The following is a 23,569-nucleotide window of genomic DNA, read 5'->3' as shown; positions in this document are numbered from 1 at the left end:
GATATCTCACTCCCTCGACCCAATATAGTTTTACATAGTGTCCTTCCAGTTTTATTTCCGGAGATACCTTGGGGACCAGAAATTTGTAAGAAAAAGGCAGTGCTTGTGGTAGGAAAGGTGCCCAAAACAATGACCTTGTATAACTTTACAGTGATAAAAAGTGAACCACACGATGGCAAAGATGAGCTCTGGAAATGTTAAATGAATCAAGCAAACAACAGACATCCCCTCTGGATTATTTAACTGTGTCTCATGCTCTGAGATTGTATAATAAAATGCAATAATCAGTTGCTCTGTGATACTTTCTCTCCTGTCCCCATCCCTCTCCTAAGAGTCTCATGATCTTACCGAATGATGCTGTTACAGTGTCCACAGAGAGGAGTTCGGTTGCTGGCTGGGAAACGCTCAGCCCTTTGAATTGTTCCCCGGGCTACAGCAGGAGTCTGGGAAGAGGCTGGTTTTGAAGGAGACGAGTAGGCTGAAGTTGAGGCAGGAGATGGTGCTGGAGCACCCCGTGGCAGGGTATGTTTGGTAACAGAGGTGGTGGTTTTTCCAGGTGCAAATTTCTGGGAAAAGGAGTCATCTGTTACCCAAGGAGGGCGGCATGAAGGATCAGCCTTGCCTGGTGTATAAGAATGCACTGGTGCTCGTGCCGGTGCTGGCGCTGTTATAAACATCCAAAAGAAAATCAAAGAATGCTTTAAGATCTTTTCTTTTTAGATTGCAAACAACAACATTTAGCAAAATGTACTGCATACATAAACAGAACACTTAGATGACTCTAATTGTAGTTTGTCCCATTAGCATAGATCAGAGCTGAAGTGAGTTTCAGGATATCACCACAATCCTTGATTTATATCCAAATAAATCACAGAAACCATTATCTACTGGTTTTCACTGAATTTATTAAGATCACTTACAAGGACATTGCAGTGTTAGTTTTTATTTAGTGGGAGTGCATGTATATGGTTGTAATCACTGTCTTCTGACCTGTAGTAACCTAGGTTCAGAAATACAGTGGCAAGCTAGATTCAAATGGCCAGATCAAGCAAGCCATCCGCTTTTAGGCAGAACTCACCATGATTTTAATAGTTTCTGCTTAAGTATTGGTGTCATTGCCGAAGATGTGGATTTTTCCACAGATTCTCACTCTTATTTGTAATTTGTAGAAGTTTTATACCTGGGTTAGTGATAGCCTCACTTACGGAACACAGAGGCTGAAAGAGAACAATAAAAACAATTCTGGGGAAACAAATACAGATTTAATTTACAAAAAGTGAAACTGAATGCAGGTTAAATTGAACAAGTGGAACTTTATTAAACCTTGTGCACTGCTCTGTCCATGTGGCTGAGTTGCTTCCAGCCTATCTCCAACTGTTCCCTGTTCACCTAGGGTCAACCTCAATAAAAGCCCCTCCAGGGAACACAGGCACTCTGACTCCACTTCCATTTATCACGATACTCAGATCACACGGCCAGCAAGGCAAAATCAACAGCAACAAGAGGAAGAATGTCCCTATGATTAAGGTACTGGACCAGGACTCAGGATCTCAATTCAGTTCCTGACTCTGTCATGGATTTCCTGTGTGACCATGCGTAAATCATAATCTGTGTCTCAGGTCTGGTCTGTAAAATGGGGAAAATGATACTTCCTTTCTCCCATCCTTTGTTTTGTCTATTTAGATTGTAAATTCTTCAAGGTATGGACTGACTGTTATATCTGTTTGTATAGTGCCTAGCACAATGGGGCACTAATCTTGGGTGGGGCCTTAATACAAATAATCATCAGAATCTAGAGTCTGTACTCACTGGAAAGCCCTCCCATTATCTTGTTCTCTTTTTAAAACTATAGACCTAAGGCTCAGAAATCTAGGTACAACTGAAGATTTCACCCGAGAAACTGCCACATCTCCCAATCACAGTGTAGAAAGGTCAAATATATTCTTTACTTTGGAAAGGAAAAAAGGAAGCAAAAAAAATCTATTGATGTATTCTGGAACAGCCTGAAGGAAAATAAAACAAGAGAGTAGGAAAACAAGGAAAGCCAGCGATCAAGAATAAGAATACAGTGCAGACCTCCAGAGCCTTGATAAAAAATACCCTCTTTTCAAGCCTTTTTTAAATAATATTTATTTTAAGTGGATTAAATTAGTAACATTTTAATTTATTGTTATCACTGAAGAAATTACAGACTGCACTATGGCTACTTTGAGATGTTTACATAGATGCATATTTGTGTTGATACTTGTGGAACTACATGTTGTACAGAATTGTGTAAAGGATGTTTTGAATGAGCTGTAGAAGGTAATTATTAATTATCTTATGGCTTGAGGCTAACTAATGAGGGGAAATTATTAACTGTGAGTAAAATGATCCATGTTAGCACCCTGATAACATATCCTGATAACTTTTTCCAAATAGTCCTATTTTGGACTGAACATTCTTATGCTTGATGTCCCCAAAGGCGAATTTTTCTTTTGGGTTGATGTGAGCAAAATTCCTCATCTGTTTGAGATCAGCAACTGTGAAACAGATCACTTCCTGTTTTGTAAGGATTCCAGACATATTATTTGGCTGCTGCAGAAAAAATGGATGAAGTTTGAAACACAGCATAGGATCCTCTTTGAGGAACAGTGCCTTTGCTTGCTTTTATTTTTTTTAAAGGTGTTGCTTTACCATAGTTTTAACTGTATGAGCATGTTCATATAAAAAAAAAAAGTCTACAGGTGCACGCAGAGGGTCCAGTCCTTCCTCCCAATAAAGTAAGTAAAAAAGTTCATGATGGCTTTAATAGGACGAGGATTTAATAGGACCAGGATAGGCCCTGAAAGGGAGACATAGTATGCATCTGTGAATTAGTTAGGTACACTGTGACGAGGTGTACCAATCCTGCACTGGGCCAACAAGGACGGACCCAGGAAGCAACACCCCCTTTTCCCTGCTGCGCATGCTCCAGGTGGAAGAGCCAGATAAAAGGAGGCAGCCCAGCTCAGTAGGGGCTGGCTGTGGAGAAGGAAGGATGTGTACTGCAGAGGTGCCTGCGATGCTCCAGGTAGTAGAGCCCAAGGACATGGACTACGCTGCAGGTGACTCATGGACTGCAGAGACAAGCCACCACCAGATGAGGAGGTGCCCAGGATGCAACTTGTGGTAGGAAGTCACCCAGGGGATGTAGTAGAAGCTGATGCCTAAACCCTTAGTATGGAAGTCCCCAGCTTCATAGTGCCTTGGGTTGGAATGTGGTGAAGCAGGAGGGGCTGGGTTCCTTTACCACACTAGGTGTGGCTGCTGTTTGCTGTCTGGCCAAGTCTGGGGGCTCAGGGACTATAGCCTGTTTATTTGTTCTGCCCAGTCCAGGGGCTACAGACTGATTGCTGTTCTGCTCTGCCCAAGGGGCTGATTCCCCAAATGCTACTGTCTGCCCCAGCCAGGCGACTTAGGGGCTATAGACTGTTTGTTTGGTCTGCCCTGTCCAGAGGGCCAGAGCTCCAATTGTAACTGCCTGCCCCAGGAGGCTCAGAGGCTATAGGCTAAGTGTTTGCCCTGCCCACCTGGGGGCTATAGACTAATTGCTGTTCTATCCCACCCAGATGGCCAGAACTGCAATTGCTACTGCCTTCCCCCAACCAGGAGGCTTGTGAGCCATAAACTATTTCCACTGGTGAGCTGGAGCCGGTTCCCACCGGTTTGCAGGAACCGGTTGTTAAATTTAGAAGCCCTTTTAGAACCGGTTGTCCCGGTTCTAAAAGGGCTTTTAAATGTAACAAAAGCTCCAGCAGCTCCCTGCCCTGCCCCCAGCCCCAGCTCACCTGGCTCTGGCTCCGCCTCTGCCTCCTCCCCTGAAGGCTCCCCCTCCCAGCTTCCCACGAATCAGCTGTTAGCACGGGAAGCCTGGGAGGACTGAGAAGGAAGCAGCAGCTTCCTGCAGGTGAGCTGGGGCTGGGGGCGCAAGGAGGGCTCCAGGCGCCGCGCAGCTCCGGGTGGCCCTGACTCCGATTCCAGCTGGCCGGGCGGCGCAGCGCCGGGCCAGCCCCTGGCCCCGACTCTGGGCCGGTCCCCGACTTCGGCCCGGCCAGTGGCTCCGGGCCGGCCCCAACTCCGGCCCGGCCTCAACTTCGGGCCAGCCCCCGGCCCCAACTTCGGGCCGGCCAGCGGCTCTGGGCCAGCCCCAGGCTCCAGCCCCCGGTCCTGACTTCGGCTCAGCCAGCGGCTCCGGCCTGGCCCTGACTCCGGGCTGGCTCCGGCCTGGCCCCCGGCTCTGGGCCGGCCCCCGATTTCAGGCCGGCCAGCAGGCCCGGCCCCCGACTCCAGCCCGGCCTGTGGCTCGGCCCCCGACTTCAGGACGGCCCCCAGCTCCGGCCCGGCCCCCAACTCCAGCCCAGCCCCCGACTCCGGCCTGGCACCCGCAGCTCCCGGCCCTGACTCTGGGCGGCGTAGCCCCCATCTCCAGGCAGCGCGGTAAGGGGAGCAGGGAGGGGGCTGTTGGATAGAGGGCGGGGGGGGTGGATTAGGGTCGGGACTCGGGGCGGTCAGAGGGCAGGGAACAGGGGAATTGAATGGGGGCAAGGGTCCTGGGGGGGCAGTCAGGAAAGAGCAGGGGTGTTAGATGGGACGGTGGGGGGCAGTCAGGGGCAGGAGTTCCAGGGGCAGTCAGGACAGAGAGAAGGGGTGGTTGGATGGGGCAGGAGTTCCGGGGGGCCATCAGGAATGAGAGGAGAGGTTGAATGGGGCGGCAGGGGGCAGTTAGGGGACAGGGAAGGGGGGTAGATGGAGCAGGGATCCTGGGGGTGGGGTGTCAAGGAACGTGGGGGGGTTGGATGGGGCAGGAGTCCCTGGGGGTGGGGGAGGGGCACGACCCCCTCGTGGGGTGAGGAGGAGGGAACCAGCTGTTAATATTTTGGCAGCTCATCACTGACTATTTGTTTGCCTAGCCCTGTCTGGGGCTACAGGCTGACCATTGCTCTATCCTATCCAGAGGGCCAGAACTCCGACTTTTGTCTGCCCCAGCCCGGAGACTCAGGGGGCTACTGACTGTTTGTTTTCTCGGCCCTGCCAGGAGTCCGGAGCCCACTATACTGCAATTACCTGATCTAACAGGGAATCCCAACAACTGGGTGACGGGGTGTACAAACTCTTCATGAGGCCAATGGGGGCGGCCCATCACATACACAATTTTCAAAAATGTTTTGCTGACTTAAAATACCCATAACTTTTAAACAACTCAACCAATTTCCTACAAACACTGCCTGTTTTGTAGATCTCATTAAAAACCTCAATCTGAAGCCAAAGTTTGAGGGGAAATTAGTTAGTTCTGATTTTACATTTGGCAAGTGCTAGGATCAACTTAACTCACATGACATGTATTATGGGCACACTGTTAGCAAGTTTGTGTAGGTCAAAGTGATTGCCGTTTTAAAAAAATACCACACCAGAAAGTGGAAAATACTAACTGAAGTGTATGTGAATTTTGGAAGGTACTGATTGAATTGACATGAATTGATAATACATGATAATACATTCATGTATTATCAATGATAATACATGAATGTTAAATATATATATATATATATATATATATATATATATATATATATATATATATATATATATATATATATATATATATATATAAAATCACTCAAGAAATTTGACCCCAAACTTGCTACAACAGATAATAGCTTCAGATGTCAACAAAGTTCCGTTAATTTTGAAGAAGACCTAAGTCATTTTCACCATAACAAAATGCTAAACGAAGAATATACAACAGAACACTCTGGCTCTGTCTGCTACAGCAGGGGTTCTCAACCTTTTTCTTACCGAGGTCCGCCCCTCCCCCCCCCCCCCCCCCCCCCCCCCAGCATGCTATAAAAATTCCATGGCCCACTTGTGCCACAACAACTGTTTTCCGCATATAAAAGCCAGGGCTGGTGTTAAGGGGTATCAAGGAGGGCAACTGCCCGGGGCCCCACACCAAAAGGAGCAACACAAAGCTAAGTTGCTCAGGCTTTGGCTTCAGGCCCAGGTGACAGAGCTCGGGGCCCCAGGCTGCAGTCCCGCCTGGTGAGACTTCGGCTTTCTGCCCTGGGCCCTAGCAAATCTAATGGCAGCCATGCTTGGCGGACCCCCGGAAACCTGCTTGCAGTCCCACAGGGAGCCCCGGGCCCCCGGTTGAGAACCACTGAGCTACAGTATTTCCTGTTTTCAATGCTTCCTGGCTCAGCACAGACTCCTGACGAGCTAAGGAAGAAAAACTGAACAGCAGGGGAGTTTGTGGAGTTCACAGCCATCTTTAGAGGGGAGTAAGCAGTTATTCGGAGCATACAGCATTTCCGGTTTGACGGAAGCAGGGGAAAGTCATACTTGAGGAACAGAGAAAAAGAACATCTCCATGTGCTCCCTACTCATGGCCCCCATGCTGCCCCTCCCAGTAATGACCTCTAGGGCAGGGGTTCTCAGATTTCCCCTATCTTATTTAGGAATATTAATAGAACAGGGATGTTGGGGGTGAGGTAGAAAACAGAAATGAAAGAAAGAGTAAGTGGGGCTCTAGCAAAGGGTGAGTTGGGTTTCACTAAAACAGCAGTAAAAATGCCAGAAGCTGCCAGAGCCCTGTCTATGCTGGTGCTCCCAGCAATTACTGGTACAATTTTTTGGTAAATTTCCCCACCAAAGATAAAATGCAAGAGACTTTTGTGTTTTAGCCCTGCGGAGCTCAGTACCATAGTCAGATAAACATGTAATATCTATTATTTCGTTCTTTATGAAAGTGTTATAACACCTTAGAATATTCCTTAGTAGTTTGGCCAGAGATTAGATTTTTTTTTTTTTTTCTTCAACAAAATCTTGAATTTTCAAAAGAGAACTTGTCAGGGCAAATTCTCCATCCTTTGACAAGCAAGGCCTGCAGCTCTAATACAGTACAGTGTGTACCTTTAAGAGCAGAGGCTGCAGGGGGCTCACTGTCTGGAATGGAAAGTATTTCACCTTCTTAGTCATGCTGCTTCCTGGCTCCTATTTTACATCCCCTACTATTAAAAGCTTTGGAGTCCTCCTAGCTTTCTGAAATGGCCCCTCCTCTGACTTTTTTCTGGTTCTTCTCCCAATCAGCTTATTCTTCTAATGAATTATTTAGGTCTGATCCACTGGCAGCAATTAAACCCTCTATTACTCATTGACAGATCAGCTGTGGGCATTGCATGCTGGCTTCCTGACCTCTCCCCATTCTTTACTGATCCACAGGGCAGCTATATGTTCTTCACTGAAACTCAACTGCTTTTGGAGAATGTCACCATTGTGCAGATTCTTGATACTGTGTTCAGACAGACTTTGATGCTTCGATAGCCTCTACAGTGGGAGTAAAATAGTCATCAGTAATGACCCTTCTCCCCACAAAAATAAAGACCTTAAACAAACTAGACTCATCTCCTCCCAGTCTTTCTATTGTTTATTGACAATATCAGTGCAAGTAGTTTTCTTTAACAATGCCATACCACCCCCTGGTAAATTAAGTTATAACCTGAGAAACCAATGAATATAGCTAACACAAGCCACACTGATCCTTCAAACAGCAGCCTAATAAAATATTTTATTGAACAGGCAGCCTTAGTACTGGCATTTCCTAACTATTGCATGCTTGTTTTTCCAATCTTATTATTTTTCTTATGTGGCTTTTTGCATGTAATTTCTTAAGTTTTTAAAAAAGCAAACTAACCCCCCCAGAAATTCCACGATGTGCAGTTATACTGACTGCCATGTGATTCATCAGCAGGGTTCGAACCACAGTACAGAACTCTGCTTCTTGAGTTAACAGAATAACTCATAGCTGTAGTAAGCTGTCATCCTGTTCGAAGGCCAGTTCGAAGGTCAATTACTAGTGGATTTGACAACTATTTACTGACTGCCATAGGCATGCACACGGGGTGTGCTGGGTGTGCCCAGGCACACCCTAATGCAGGGGTGGGCAAATGGTTCCACTCCCCGGCGCGGCAAGCTGCGGGGTCCACGCTGCTGGGCCAAACCGCCCGGCCAAGCGCAGCAAGCCGCCGGTCCCTCCCCCACCTTCCTCCCTCCCCTGGAGCCATGCTGCCACGCGGTGCAGCGCTCTGGGGGCCGGGGCTCCGTGGGGAGTCAGACACGCTCCCCCCTCCCCTGGAGCCATGCTGCCGCTCAGGCAGCGCTCTGGGGGCCGGGGCTGTGTGCTCCCGCGGGGCAGTGTTTGGCTCCGTGGGGAGGCTAGGAGCCTCATCTCATGGTAAGGGGTCCAGGGCCAGGGGGGTTGGATAAGGGGTGGGGGCAGTCAGGGGACAGGGTGGGTTGGATAGGGGGTGGGATCCCAGGGTGGGGGGTGGTTGGGGCGGGGGGGTCTCTGGAGGGGGCAGTCACGGAGCAGGGGGGATTGAATGGGGCATGGGAGTCCCGGGGTCTCTCAGGGGGCGGGGGGTGGATAGGGGTCAGGGGACAGGGAGCAAGGAGGGTCCTGGGGGGGCAGTTAGTGGGGGGGGTCTCTAGAGGGGGTGGTCAAGGGACAAGGAGCTGGGGGGGGTTGGAGGAGTCAGGAGTTCTGCAGGGGGCTGTCAGGAGCCAGGGGTGTGGAGAGGGGTTGGGGGAGGCAGGGAGCAGGGGGGTTGTATGGGTCGGGAGTTCTGGGGGTCCTGTCAGGGGGTGGGGAGCAGTTGAATAGGCATGGGAGTCCCGGGGGGTCTGTCTGGGGGCGGGGGTGTGGATAAGGGTCGGGGCAGTCAGGGGAAAAGGAGCAGGGAGGCTTAGGTAGGGGGTGGAGTCCTGGGGGGCAGTTAGGGGCAGGGGTCCCAGGAGGGGGTAGTCAGGGGGGACAAGGAACAGGGAGGGTTGGGCGTTCTGAGGGGGGAAGTCAGGGGGCGGGAAGTAGGAGGGAGTGGATGGGGGTGGGGCTAGGGCAGGGCTCCCTGGGTGCACACCCTAATGAAATGGGCTGCGCACGCCTGTGCTGACTGCAAAGGAATGGTGCCACTCAGGAATCCTGGATTCTATGACAGGTTCTGAGGAGAGTGTACTCTAGCCACCAGAATCCATTCTTCCCATCTCCACCCTTAAAGGCTCAGCCCTTCTGCCCTTGGCCCCTCCAGCCTATCCCAGTCCTAATCTTCCCTGCCCCTGCATCCACCCTCAGCTCCTTGACCCAGTCACAGCCACTATCTACCTCCTACCCCCACATCCCAGGTCCTTCTCCTCCTCCTCTCAGTCTCTCCTCACTTACAGCTGTAACTGTGGAATCAGTATCCTTAAGTGGAGTCAGCTGCTGTGCAAGTAGGGGCTATGCAGATTTCCTCAAAGTTCTGGTTTGTGTTTGTTTTAAATAAGACTGGCTAAAAATTTTCTAGAAGTGCCTGCAAGAGTGACAAAAATCCTAGCCTCTCACTCTGGCAGGGCCAAGGTTTCTGCAGAGGCCGCAAGCTCTACTTTTGAAGAAGAGAAATTTAAGAGTAACCAAGCTGCGGTAGCTCCAAAGTTGGCCATGGCATGGCATGGGGCTTTGAGAATGCGCTAAAATAAAATAATAATAATTAGCTCTTGTACACTGCTTTTCATCAGTGGATCTCAAAGAACTTTACAAAGGAAATCAGTATTGTTATACCCATTTTACAGATGGAGAAGCTGAGGCACAGAGCAGTGAAGTGACTTGCCCAAGGTCACTCAGGAGGCCAGTGCAGGGCTGGGAATGGAACAGAGGCTTGCTGAGACCCGGTCCAGTGCTCTATACTGTAGGCCACACTGTTTATAAGATGACGGTGGGGAGAGGGGACTCAAGGCACTGAGAGGAATACAGAACACCCCAGGGTAGGGCGGGGGGAGGGAAACAGTACCTTAATTGAGGCAGGAAGAAGTTTGGACTATAACACAGATCGCTACAGAAAATAAAGTTTTGAGAAGATTATTTAGTGCTTAACACTCCTCCCTCTGCCCACACCCTCCCATGTGTAAGAGACTGACAGTCACTGGTTACTGGGAATTACAGGTGCTTGAATTGTATGTACATCATTCTACTAAGATCACAATAACAATATCTGTTTTTTCTTTTTACTGAGTTCAAACAGGACTCTAAGACATTTTCTCTAAAAAGCTTTCCTATACTGCAGCATCAGCCATTTCACTGTTTCATAATCATGCATCCCACCTTAGCTTTAGGCTTCTTTTTTTCATCTTGGAATTGTAAACAGTGTTTAAAGATCTCAGAACAAGGAGTTTATATTCAATCTCTTTAAGCCCTGGGGCTGTAACTATTTACTTATTATGGTATTAAGACAGTTAGAATTAGAAGGCAATATTTAATCTCTAATTGATGAGTTCAAATGGCTCCCACCTATGGGGCTCTATAATTAAATACAGTGATTTCTAGCTCACTCAGTTTTATGGATGATTTTCCCCCCCAAAAGTCAGTTTGTTCATATAAAGCATGACAGACCAATGTATGCCACAGAAGACCTGATAATATCATCTCAAGTTTCAATGATATTCAGACACTAAGCTCCAATAGCTTTAGTAAACTTTTTTCAGTCAGAGAACAAATGGGAACCCCAGTGAGCAGTACAAGTACCACTCTTAGGTTGATACTAGCTTAAATTATCAAGATTAGTATACTTCTAGGCTCAGAGATACTAACTCATTGTGTTTTAACCTGGGAGTATTTAGCCAGTTGCCTCTTTGCAGACAAGGATGCTGCATGCACTTTTTCATCACTCTTAAGTTGTACTAGGAACCCTGCATTTTAGCAGCTTTCTTTACCTCAACAGACAGCATGTGTGTATAACTGTGACATAACTGCTTCCTCAAACAAGACCTACAGTCAATTAAAAATACCCTGAGTGGGCTAAGTGTAGGAGTAGAGAGGTGGTGATCAGTAATAGTTATAAAGCTCTCCTTTTAACCTCTAGGACCTGGGTTCACCTCTTCCCAGGGTCTCTTCTGTAAAATGAACTGAAATGAGGAAGAGTCTCTCACTCTGGATTTTCCATCCCATCCACTTGCCATTAAAAAATAAAGCAACATGGTGAATCATGTCACAATCACTGAAATACACTGGCTGGAGAACTGGTGCAAAATGACAGTCATGAATGTCCATAACTTGCTTTGAGTTCTCGCAAGATAATTATAACTTTTCAGTCATTCATCGTTTCATCTTGAAAGCCAGGATTCCGTGCAAAATATTTTCCCCTATAAAAACAAGTTGGCATTATTATAATTGTTTTTACTTTTAGCAGAGTGTCATCACTATCTGCTAGGAATGATTTCACCAGCCTTGGGATTCCAGCCATTCTGATGAGGAAGGAATAGTATATTGACCTTATAGTTTTCAAACATCTTCCCGGCTTATCTGGAATGTTAGTCTGACCTTTGTAGCTCTACACATACAAATTCACCTTTGATTTTTATTTATTTCACTAGCCTTCAGATCTCCAACTCCCAGTGCCATTACATGAAATACTAGACTGAACATATAAAATGTAAAATTGACAAGATGTGCCAACAGACTGACCCAACTAACCCATATCCTGTTAAAAAAACAACTCTTATAATGATTCAGTCACTCAACTTTTAAACACCCTGTGCCTGTCCAATAGCACAAAAGAAAGGATAAGCTTTGTTATTTTCTCTGATATATGGAAATAGGGAAACTACTCATATAACTGCTATTACAAGAAGTTGAGTCCTTGCCTCCACAGGACTTAGCTAATTCTCACCTTCCTACTCACATTCAGGGTTGCAGTTAGGCTCAACAAACAATTTTCTCAGGGGAAAAAAAAAAAAAAAGACTAGCTTCCAAAGTAGCAGGGCATAGGTTCGCTTATTTAGGCTCAGATACTTTACTCTCTTAGACCCTATATTGGTCTGTGCACTGACCTATGCACTTGTTCTGCATGTTCTGAATTTAAAATACCACTGGAAAGAAACTAACAAATGCAATTACCACCTGAGGTTTTTTGATCCAATGCATCATTATTGTTAGTTGTCATAATCGTTTTCTGGTAGCAAACACAATTTATTATTAGTAGTAATCATTTACATTGTGATAGCACCTAGAGGCCTCATACACGTCAGGACCCCATTGTTCTAGGTACTGTACAAACATCTGGTAAATGAGAATCGTTGCTCCAAAGAAGCAGTCCTCACACTTGACACTGTCCTCACACTTACACACAGGAAGATACAGTTCCTGCCCTGGAGAGTTTACAGCTTTAGGCCTCGATCCTGCAAACACTTACACATGAGTAATTTTACATGTGAATAATTCTATTTGATCAAAGGAGTTAAAAGGAAAGATCTCCTTTATCTTTTACTGTTCTCAATTATCTCACTGCTTTGTGGAATAAAAGATTGGCCTATAGATTGCTCTGTACTAGTCTAAAAAATCCAGGCACTGTCCTAGTCTAAAAAATCACAGATGAAAGAGAGCTAGGTATTTCCTGCCACCTAGTGTCATTCATAGAGAACAACAATCCTCACTTCTTGTAAAAAGGGGTTATGATATTTGAAAAAATGATTTCTGTTCAACACCAGGAGATGTGCAAAGTATGCTTTTCCCAGAGGCATCAAACAAGGCAATCAGCTAGCATCATAACAGTGCTTTGAGGGATTAGCATGGATTAGTGGCCACCCGTCTGGTTTGAAGTACAGCCTCTTATTAGTAATGGCCCACATAAGCTAGATCCTCAGCTGATGTAAACTGGTGTAATTCCATTGAAATCAATATCAATTTATGCCAGATGAGGATCTAGTCCCATACTTTCACTCTGAAAAACAGACTCGGTCATCTTGCACAACCATGCTGATGGCAGGCTTGTATAAACGTTCTTGGGTTTGGTTTTCTAGGGAGAGATTACATATACTGTAACACTGATGGGTATTTTGATCTGAGGGTAATTGCTGATAATAGTCTCTTAGATCCCAATTCAGCAAAGTGTATAAGCACATGCCTAACTTTAAGTACATGAGTAGTCCCATTGACTTCAAAGGCATTTGTCACATGCTTGAAGTTAGACAGGTTTTTATGGAACCTTGATGAATCAGAGCCTTAACATATACATAATTAAATAGACTCCCAAAGGCGCCCAGAGGTTGGGATGGGCACAATTTTGTTTAGAGTACTAGGAATCTGAATAAATAAATTACAAAAACTAGAAAATGCCTTATGGTATGTACAGACACAATAGTTAGATATTTTAAAAGTGAATCTCACACTTTGGAAAGGTGTCAGATTGACAACTCAGGGAAATGAACTCTTATTTATCCTTGGTACAGCCTTAGTACTGGCAGCTGATAGTGCAAGCTTCCTCACATTGCCACCAATGTAATCCTTTTTTGAGCTAGTGAAACCACTTCTACAGGACAAAGAATAGTTTGATATCTATTCAATTTATAGCTGCTAATTAGAACCAATTGTGCTGATGGTTTTGGCAACATATATTTCTTGATTCTAAGAACTGGGCTAAGATCAGAAATTCATTCCACATAGGAAAAAGATCTGTATTGGCTTTTGGCTCTTCAGTAATATAAATTACTAGAAGCAAAGAGGACAGATGTCTCAATGTGAACGTCACAATCCTGGGTTGCCTAATTACGTAATGCCCTGGTATCCTACTGACTGCCCTCACAATGCCTATCTCTAGTTTTCTTTATTCTAGAGTCTCAACCACTGCAGCTGAGGAGGGGAAATATTGCTGCACACTGTTTTGTTGCCTTTTTTTTTCCTGCAGAAGAAACTTATGACAAGGGTGAGATTTGGAATACTGTGGGGCCAGCTAAAAGGCTGCAAGTGGCAGATGGGCATGATGAACAAATAACTCCCTCCAAACACCTAATCTTCTTCAAGGGATTGGCATCTCCCAATGCCTCAGTGTGCTGCAAATCCTGCTAATAGTCTCCACTGTCTCACCCTTGCATGCGGTGGACTGTAGAAAATGAAGTCAGAGAACCAAGTCGCTACAATGGGAGTGTGGCTCTGTAAATTAGGGCTTGTCTACATTACCCGCTGGATCGACGGTCTCCTGCCTGTAGTGTCAATTTATATCCAGAAATGTAGTCTCCAGTTGCTACCACATTAAGTAGCAGCAATATGTTGTAGAGTGACTACAATAAATTGCCTTTGGTCTAAACTCTATTATTTTCTAACACATATGTTAAATATAAACTCTCTTGCATCTGAAACCTTTTTGGGGGTTGATTCATAAGATGTTAAAATATCTCCTTGTGATTATTCTCAAGCTCCTACGAGTGGAGGGTGCTTTCTGCCAGGGTTATCACAATTTGCATTTTCCTCTTTTTTTCTCTCTAACATATCATGAATGTTCTGAATGTCGGCTCTGAATTCCTCCTGCCCTCTGGGGGACACTATGCTCCTGTAGTATCCATGGAATAATATACATAGACAATATGAAGATCTGAAATAAGTGCATTGTGTCCAGAGACACATGCAGGGCCTGATTTTCAAAGTGTGCATTTTAAGTCTGCAATTAGGGGCAATGATGCACAAAGACAGAATTGCAAAAGAAGTGCACAGGTCAATGGAAAATAAAGGCATCCCTCTGCCCAACTGAACACCTAATTTAGGGCCCAAACCTGCCAGCAATGGCTTATGAAACTCATTTACTTTAATGGGAGTCCTGAGTACTCAGGGTTTGCAGGATTAGGTCACCCAGGACCCTAACTGAGCACCCAGTCTATCATCAGATTTCCCAGAGATGTTTTAGGTATCCTCTTCTCTGTGCTCTCATCTCTATTATAGGAATAGATTCACTTTTCCTTTAAAAAAATTATGGGGGGTCCTTGTTCTCCTTTGTGGGACAGCAGTAACTCCCATTGGCTTCAATGGGAATTATTCCTATCCAGTAGTGAGGGAATATGGACTGGCATATGTAACTAAAAACAAAATTAGTAGAAGTTTAAAGCTTTATTGTTAATGATGTTGAGACCAATGATGAAAGTTCCTTTAAACAGCCTAAAATATGTCAGCTATTAGCTGGGTTATGTCACATCTATACCTTCCCATGCAGGGCTGGCTCCAGGTTTTCTGCCGCCCCAAGCGGCGCAAACAAAAAAAACAAACAAACAAACAAAAGCTGCGGCAGCGTGATCGCGCCGCTCCACTCTTCGGCGGCAATTCGACAGCAGGTCCTTCGCTCCGAGAGGGACTGAGGGACCAGCCGCCGAATTGCCGCCGAAGACCCGGACGTGCCGCCCCAATAGCGGCCAGAGTGCCGCCCCTTGGTATTGGCCGCCCCAAGCACCTGCTTCTTTAGCTGGTGCCTGGAGCCGGCCCTGTTCCCATGAGAGCTTTTTGCCTCTCTTAGCCTCTGAATTTAAGATACCTTCTCTTCTCTCTCAGAACTTTAGAATGGATGAGGATACTGGACTCTTGGGATTTATAGGCAGATTTGGCAGACTTTTCTTATTTACTTAGACTGCAAGATGTAAAGCATCCTTGAAGCACACTTGCTAAGACTACAATATGTTTATTTGTTAACTGAATTAAGCATGTGTTACTAGGATGGCTAGGGATAGGATTTTTTATTGGTAAGTATGTTTAGATTTTTATGTCCTTATTGTTTAATTTGTGCAATCTGGGTTACACATATTTGGTCATGGTTGGTTTTGGAGGTTTGCGGTCGATTTGCTCCACTTGTAACACATTAATACAAAGGAAATTTAAACAACAGTTAACACATTTTCTAAGTAAGTTTATAATCAAATATACCCCTCACTAATTGGATTTGCAGGGAATGGGGAGCAAAGCATTGCAAACAAAGTGCTTTTCAAGAATACATCATTCCTTACACATGGAAGAAAGTTTGAGAAGCTCGATTCATGGCCTTACCTATTTTGCAAATATACTCGCACAATTTAATAGACTGTCATACCTTAAGCCATCTGTTATTTATTTCACTAACACATATAGGTGCACAGAGGGTCTAGCATTCTTAAACCCTGTTATCAATATTCAAGTGCACATAAGTTCCCTTGTTGCTTATTGGGTGCACAGATTGTGGTTTTCAGATGCATTTCAGATGCCTCACATTGGGAAATTTAGATCACTTTGGTTTCTTGTTAACCCCCTTCTTTCTCCTCCCCTAAGTCCCTTCCTTCTGACAGTGTCTTCTAAGCAGAATACAAACCCAACATAATTCAGAAGTCACAATATTAGGGTGGGTTTGAAATTAGGTAGAACAAGTTCACTCATTTCTAACATGGCCAACAGAATTTGGTCCTTTGTGTGTAAAAAGGCCTTGCATTTTCTGCATAAAATGCTACTGGACATTGGTATGGACCCTTTCACCTTTTTGAAATCACCTTACCTGGCTGGTAGACAGAGGGCCTTATGCTAGCAGTAGTGACAACTCTTGGTTTTGGAGCAGGAACTGGACTTTCACTGTAGCCTGAGGAAGAAGCGGTACCCTGGGAAACTGGAGTTGATGTATAGGACTGGCCCGTACCTCTAAAAGCAAAGCAAAGCTGTGAGCAATTTTCCAGACATCAAGAGCCACAGATTAAGAAATCAAGAGATTTGTCAGCTTCCATACCACCCCAAGGGATGCTTCCTTAATGGCAGAGAGAGAAGAATGTGAGATTCATTAACCTTTGTAGCCATCATAGGTGATGAAGGCAGCCAGTGCAGTCCCCACCACTGGCATTTTAATGACTGCTTTAAAAACAAATTTAATGAGCGAAAAAAGAGCCTGCTGTCAGTATCTTTAACACTGGCACCTTTAAAGAATCAATCCCTTTGGTTGGGAAAACTAGCCAAATAGGAGACCTAATCAATCTCTAGTTTTGGGTGTGACCAACTGCAGGAAGATCCCATTTAGCAGGGGTTGATCATTTCAGACGTCAGGGCTAGGCATCTGAAAATGAGATTCTTGGTCCATTTGCCTAGTGCCTACAAAGAGGCTTATCCTGGTCGCATTGAAATCAGTGGGAGTTTTGCTATTGATTTAAATGGGAGCAAAATCAAACAAAATTCAGTGATTTATACTAGTGCTATGAGAACTGGTAACCCACCTCTTTTCAGTGGGACCAAGCACTTGGCCTTTAGAAAGCAGAAAGAAAAATATATCTCATCTCTGAAACTAGCCCCTTTCTAGGTCTAGGGTGAGGTTATAATCTATTCATTTATTTTTCTAATTTTTAAGTTTGGAGGGTCCCAAAAGCCTCCGATTCTCAATCCAGGAGCATAGGGGAGAGATCATGTAAGTGGAAAACTCTTTGAAAGATTCCAAATAGCAGCAGCGAGGGATTTCAATGAGGAAAATCACCCCTGAGGAGTTTATCTCCACACATAGGTGCTGGAACTAGGGGTGCTGCCACACCCCCTGGCTTGAAGTGGTTTCCATCACATACAGGGTTTACAGTTTGGTTCAATGGCTCTCAGCACCTCTATAAAAATTGTTCCAGCACCTGTGTCTCCAGCACTTTCTTATGGTTCAGGTAATAAACCTGAAGGCATGTCTACACTTACTGGGGATCGACACTGCTGCGATCGATGCAGCGGGGGTCGATTTAGCGGGTCTACTGAAGACCTGCTAAATCGTCCACAGAGTGCTCCCCGGTCAACTCCGGAACTCCACTGTAACGAGAGGAGTAAGGTAAGTTGACAGGAGAGCGTCTCCCATCGACGCAGCACGGTGTAGACACCGCAGTAAGTCAACCTAAGCTACGTTGACTCCAGCTACGTAACTGGAGTAGCGTAACTTAGGTCAACTTACCCCAGTAGTGTAGACAAGGCCTCAGTTTGATAACAGTAAACAACAGAATTATTTGCAGCTTGGATTTACTGGTCTTCACACTTGCAAACTTTTTACTTTAATTAAATGAGCTGAATGCAATTTAGTCTGGAGAACTGAGCACTGGACTTGAAGCAACATCCACTTACCTCAGAGAGGTCTTGTGAGGCATACATTAACTAAATATTGCAACGTCCTATCAGTATACTGGGATATAAGATCAGTTTTTATTAGGACAGCCAGTAAAATAAGTAGGAATAAGAATTTCTGGTTCCCAGGCCTATGCTCAATCCATCTCCTTGACCATGCTGTTTTTAAGAAACATATAAAATATTTGATTACCTCAAAAGTAGATACATTTCACTGAAGAACATTTTACATGGCAAATATTTTGCCCTACTCTACTTGTGCTATAAGACCAGATTATCAAAAGTGTGGATGCAGCTTTGTGGGTGCACAAATTCAGATACATTCACACAATACCTTATTTGTGTACACACACCCAACCTCTAATGTTTATATTTAAATCAGTTATTAACATGGGGATTAGTGTGCATGCACGTAAGTACATACACACCTATACTTTTTTGTGGTCTTGAATGTTGCACCAGTGTAGGTTTTGGGGATTTACTTTATTAGGTGCTTTTAAAGGGAAACAAGATGCTGGGGGAGAGATGTCTGAGCCATGGGAATCAGTGAGAGGAAAAGATGAAACCAGATACATGTATCCTCCTTCCCTGCTCCCACTGCAGTTGCAGAGGAGTGTCTCCAGGGGAAGGGTAGAGCTTGTGGCTGGCTTCAGTGGCTTGTCTTCAATTGTTTGACAGAATAAGAGCTCTCAGACAACTTCCATGGTTCTTTGATTCTGCAGCCCCTAGAGCTCACTCTAACATAGGGTGACTTCTCTGGTTCAGGTGCAAGAGTTCAGGGATGTTCCTGATACCTCAGAAGGAGTCCCAAGAGCTACAGTGGTACCAGAAGGATCTACAGCTGTCCACTTGCAAATGTTCAGCTATATCTACTCAAGCAATCTGGTCATCTGGAGATGATTTCCCTGCTCTACCCCAGACCATGCTTGCTGAACAGTGTTTACAAACAAGGGCTGCTGCCCATCCCACTCCTCACATGGTTCTTCCAGATGCTCTATCAGATTACTTGGCCATGTACATGGTACTCCAATCACTTAGCTCTAGGTCTCCTTCCCCTCTGCTGAGCAAGTAGCCTCCAAGCAGGTAAAGAGCCCTTGTTCCTCTATGTACTGCGGAAGAGGGAATAGGCTGCAGACTCTCCAGTTTATTCAAGCCCCAATTCTACCACTACCAGAGAGTCAGGGATCAGATGAGACAGAAAACTTGCCTTGGGAAGGAGTAAAAAGGAAAACAAACAAAGGAAAAGAAGAAGCGCAAGAGGAGAAGAGGCAGAAGTCAGCAGATGTTGAGGTTTACGCTCTGCAACAAGCACAGCAATCCATACAGGAAGAGTAATTAAACCCTTGCTGGGGCTAAACAGTTCCCTTGCTTTCCTCAACGCCATGCTTGCTTTACAAACTCCTATTTTTTCCTTCAATCCTACTATTTCAGTGAACCTCACACGAGGAGGATCCCCCAAGGCCTAGTTCAGACTTTTATCCACATCTGCTGCAGGATTTAGGGGTTCTGACCATTGAGGCCTTGTCTACACTAGAAAGGTTTTGACAGTAAACATAAAAGGGTATAGTATCAGGGGTAGCCGTGTTAGTCTGTATCCACAAAAACAACAAGGAGTCCGGTGGCACCTTAAAGACTAACCTCGCAAACCCTTCTATTGGAGACACAACTTATACTGGGGAAAAAGACAGCTTTTGCCCATCTAGCTTATACCAGTTCTCTGAATAAAATAAGAAATAAGACTTTTCCCCCCTGATATTACTGTGTTTACACATTCCTAAGTGTCCTAGCTATGCCAACGTAACTTAAGTGTAAACGTAGCCTGAATTTGGTTCCATTGTGCCATGGAAAATATGAGGGGTGTTGATTTTGACAAACTATTCTCATGAGTTTGTGTTTACTGTGGACTCTGCTGTATTGTGCCACAATTTTGTAACTATGAAAGATGCTCTCAATAACACATGAAACTGTTCATATTTACAGTTATTTCCTGTTGCTGTCCCCTCTTTAGTGTCTTATGCCAATAGCTGCCAGCTGCACGGGACTTCAGTTGGAGAACAGTGAGAACTCACACAGAATCATTGCTCTTTTTTGTATTCCAGACAGAATGACTAAAAAAAACCAACCTAAATACCTTATAAACAGTGTCCATTTAATCCAATACTGACACCAATGTTTTGAAATGTAAGAGCTTATGGGACTCTGTTTCAGTGGCATCCTGAGGTTACTGGAAACAATTCAGTGATAGATTTGGCCTTATGTGATGATTTCAAAAGGTGATCGGCTAAAATATACACTATCTGAAGATCTTTTATTACTTTAAGCCTTATTATTCAAAGGGAAAACAGTTACACAAGAAATCAGTGCAACATACTTACTTTTAAAGAATCTGATCAACACTTGCTATGTAGTGTAGGAGATTATAAATTACATTTATTATAAAACCATATCTGAAATTCTAGTGTACCTGCCATTGCTGAGTATGTTCTAATCTCAGACATTAGGACTCTAAATTTGCAAAATGCATTAGGACTGCTTGTTTGTTACTCATGTATTTCTCAATGTCTATAGCACTTTGAAACACTGCCCTAGATTTCCTTGTACTTCTAGGAAACTGGTGTCTGCTAGAGAGAAAATAAATTGTAGTAAATAAAAAAATTGTCTCCAAACAAACAAAAAACAACAGCACCATTGAGTTCAATAACTAACTATGGAACTGTTTAAAAAGACAACCAAAGTGGGGATGCAGATTAGATTTAGCAATGGAGAGGAAAAGACTCCTGTAAGAGAAATAAAGCATTGAGCTACATCATTAAGGGTTTTAGTCAAGCTAAATCAGCTTTGGAAAGATTTACCAGCTGTAATTTCTGCCGCAGAAAGTAAATAGTGGTTAAGCAGGTGACAAAAGATATCCTGAGGACTGAAGATGGTTTAAAGGAACAGTAAAATGATAACATCTCTGAAAGGCACTGAAAGTGCCCAATCTTAACCGAATGGATCTGTAACAGACAATAACATGTGTGAGGCAATGAATTAAATACTACGTTTGAAAACTATTAGTCATCAGGAAAAGAAGAGAGGAGACATTTTTAATAAGATCACTTTTAGGTTAATAGTTCACTAGAAGTCTACTAGTAGCATTAAATTGGTGTGTTAAATACTTTTAATGTGTAGTAGCTGCAAAAGATAATATTTTATACCTCTTTTTTGACTGGTAGCTGATGGAGGTGGAAGAATGCCGGTTGAAGCTAAAATAAGACAAAAGTTTGTGTTTTTATGCAAAAGAAAATGTCATTTGAAATTGAGAACCAAATATATCAGGATAATTAGGGTATCTTATCCTACAATGAGTTTCCTTATGAAAAGGAAGTACATACTATATTCAATAAGCAGTATGTTGAGGCACATTAAAATACATGACATGCACTACTTTTCATCTGGGTTACAAAAACAATGTTTAACTGTTATTGAGCCAAATCCTGCTCATCTTACTCGGGCTACAAATCACACTACAGTCTTAATAAGGTGAGGACAATTTGATTCATTGACTAAAATGCCCCATAAATCACTAGCTCATACATTGGTGTTAATTCTTTAGTTGTAGGATTTTAGTTCTGCAATTAAAGAGACAGTTTGCTTTGACATTCACTAAATACTAACACAAAGAAAAAAGGTAAATTTGCTTTGTTTCAGTGTCCACAAATCTGGATACTCCTAAGTAAGTTGCATAAAATCTTAGTAATGTGAACCTTGAATAGAAACATCACTTCTTAACTTGGGAGCTCAGCTCCACCTTAATTGTGGTGAGGCAAACAGCTGTCCCATAATAAAGAGAAGTGGCAACGTAAATGAAACCACAGCATCAAGCTACTACCCCCAACTTTTCCCTTATTATTTTCAACCCTGCGCTTTCCCCTGGTTATTTTCAACCCAGACAGCATTTTTCTGTTGGTGGAACTGTAAAGGATAAAAATACAGGGATCAGCCTACAGAGATAACACTTAAAAGTCTATGGAAGATTTGATCTTGTGAAATGATGGATGTATTTTTATAAAATGCTAAATAATGAATGACAACAGACTTGTCCATTGGATTCATGTCAAAGTCAAGCTATATATTACGGGTGAAATCCTGAGTCTGTTATAATCAATAGGAGTTCTGCAACTGTCTTCAATGGGGCCAAGATTTCACCCTATATTTCTAAAATGTTATTGAACTAGGTATTTAGTCAACTATGCTTTAAAGTTTAAACCTTGTGAGGCTGTGAAAAAGGCTGTGAAAAAGTCAAGTTAACATTACAGGCTTTAAAATAAGGGGAAAATATGATCAATCAACAATTAATGACAGGCTCCAAAATAATTCTGTAATCCCTTCCCCTGAAAATATTTCTTCAGGAACACAGTGTGTTTTAACTGAAGGGAAGTCATTAAAGAAACTGATCTACTTCACTTAGATCAGATTTCATTAGTTAGGAACATTGATTAAGAAGTTCCATGCTCCCACACATATGTCTTGGGAGGTTTGTTTTAAGTATCCAGGGAAAATCCATTGGACTGGATTAGGCAACATGGAGAAATCTCACTCCCAGTGTAGCTGAGTAATTTTGTGCAAGAAGTTGAGGAGAAGGCTCTTCTAAGAGAAATTAGGCCTGTCCCAGATTTAAGACTGGGTTGAAAAATTCTATTAAACTGGTAGAATGGACTAGATCGTCCCACAACGGCAGCAGCAAAGTTATTACTACCAGCAACTTCTTTTTTCTCTGAAGGTTTAGGGAAAAGATTTTTTAAAATGGGTGCCCAAAGTTGGTTTCCTAGGTCCATATTTTAGCACCTAAATAAGTTGCCTTGTTTTTAAATGGGAGCTGCTGGATGTTTAGTTTTTTGAAAGACCAGGCTTCTTATCTAGGTGCCAAAATATGGACTTAGGAGTCCAATTATAGGCATCCATTTTAAAAAATCTTTACCATGCTCCTGAATGGACAGTTTATAACAAAAGAAACAAGAAGGTTTCTATGTAAAGAGAAAGAATCCAACTCCAGCTACATTTCAGCCCTCTGACCACTAGTATGGAGTTCTATCCCTTCAGAGTCCTCTTCACCTGTGACTATCACGAAAGTACTTTTATATAGTTCATCTGAAGTTCCAGTTAGCTCTTCAATCTCCAGACCTGCTGCATTACTGCACCTTCTACATCTATGGGAGATCTGACCTGGGAGTGTACCCCTTGCCTGCTGATAACAATATGAGGCCTTAGAACTTTGTCACTTCTTGCTGTTCCATTTTGAATGCAAATTAAGATTTCAGGGCACTAACATATCCAACTTCTTGGTGTAGCCCTCTTTGGATCCCCTAGCTTGGGCTCAGATAATTGATTGTGGCAAGCTGCAATTCTGAATATGCTAATTTAAATAATTATTTTTTTCAATGTTCAATTGTTTTTAAATAGCATGAGGAGGGTATCATGGTCCATGATGCTACTGAGACACAGAAAAAGGTAGTTAAGTGGTAAGGGAGTTTATACATGCTCAAGGCAAACTCGCTCGCTCTCGTTTACTGATTAAGTTCCCAACCTTCAAACTGCTACATGCACTGGCAGACACTTTTGCCTATGTAGAATTCAGTGGGGCTGCACATGAGTAACTGTGCATATCTATTTGGAGGAACAAGGATTTAA

At 43.8% G+C, this 23,569-nt stretch overlaps 1 protein-coding gene across 1 annotated transcript in view; it reads right to left on the bottom strand.

Annotated features, from left to right (window-relative positions):
* Window positions 1-23,569, bottom strand: part of LDB3 (LIM domain binding 3) — a 181,998-nt gene that overhangs the window by 8,542 nt on the left and 149,887 nt on the right. Inside the window, exons 9-11 of the mRNA XM_065408201.1 lie at window positions 16,326-16,452; window positions 1,206-1,217; window positions 349-664 (exon numbers count right to left, since the gene is read on the bottom strand). Of these exons, the coding sequence (XP_065264273.1) occupies window positions 349-664; window positions 1,206-1,217; window positions 16,326-16,452 (455 nt within the window). The remainder of the gene's footprint in view (window positions 1-348; window positions 665-1,205; window positions 1,218-16,325; window positions 16,453-23,569) is intronic.

This window comes from Emys orbicularis, chromosome 7 (genome assembly GCF_028017835.1).
Source record: "Emys orbicularis isolate rEmyOrb1 chromosome 7, rEmyOrb1.hap1, whole genome shotgun sequence".
NCBI lineage: Eukaryota > Metazoa > Chordata > Testudines > Emydidae > Emys > Emys orbicularis.
Note: the sequence above shows the minus strand (reverse complement) of the source record. Positions and strands in the feature narration are given on the sequence as shown.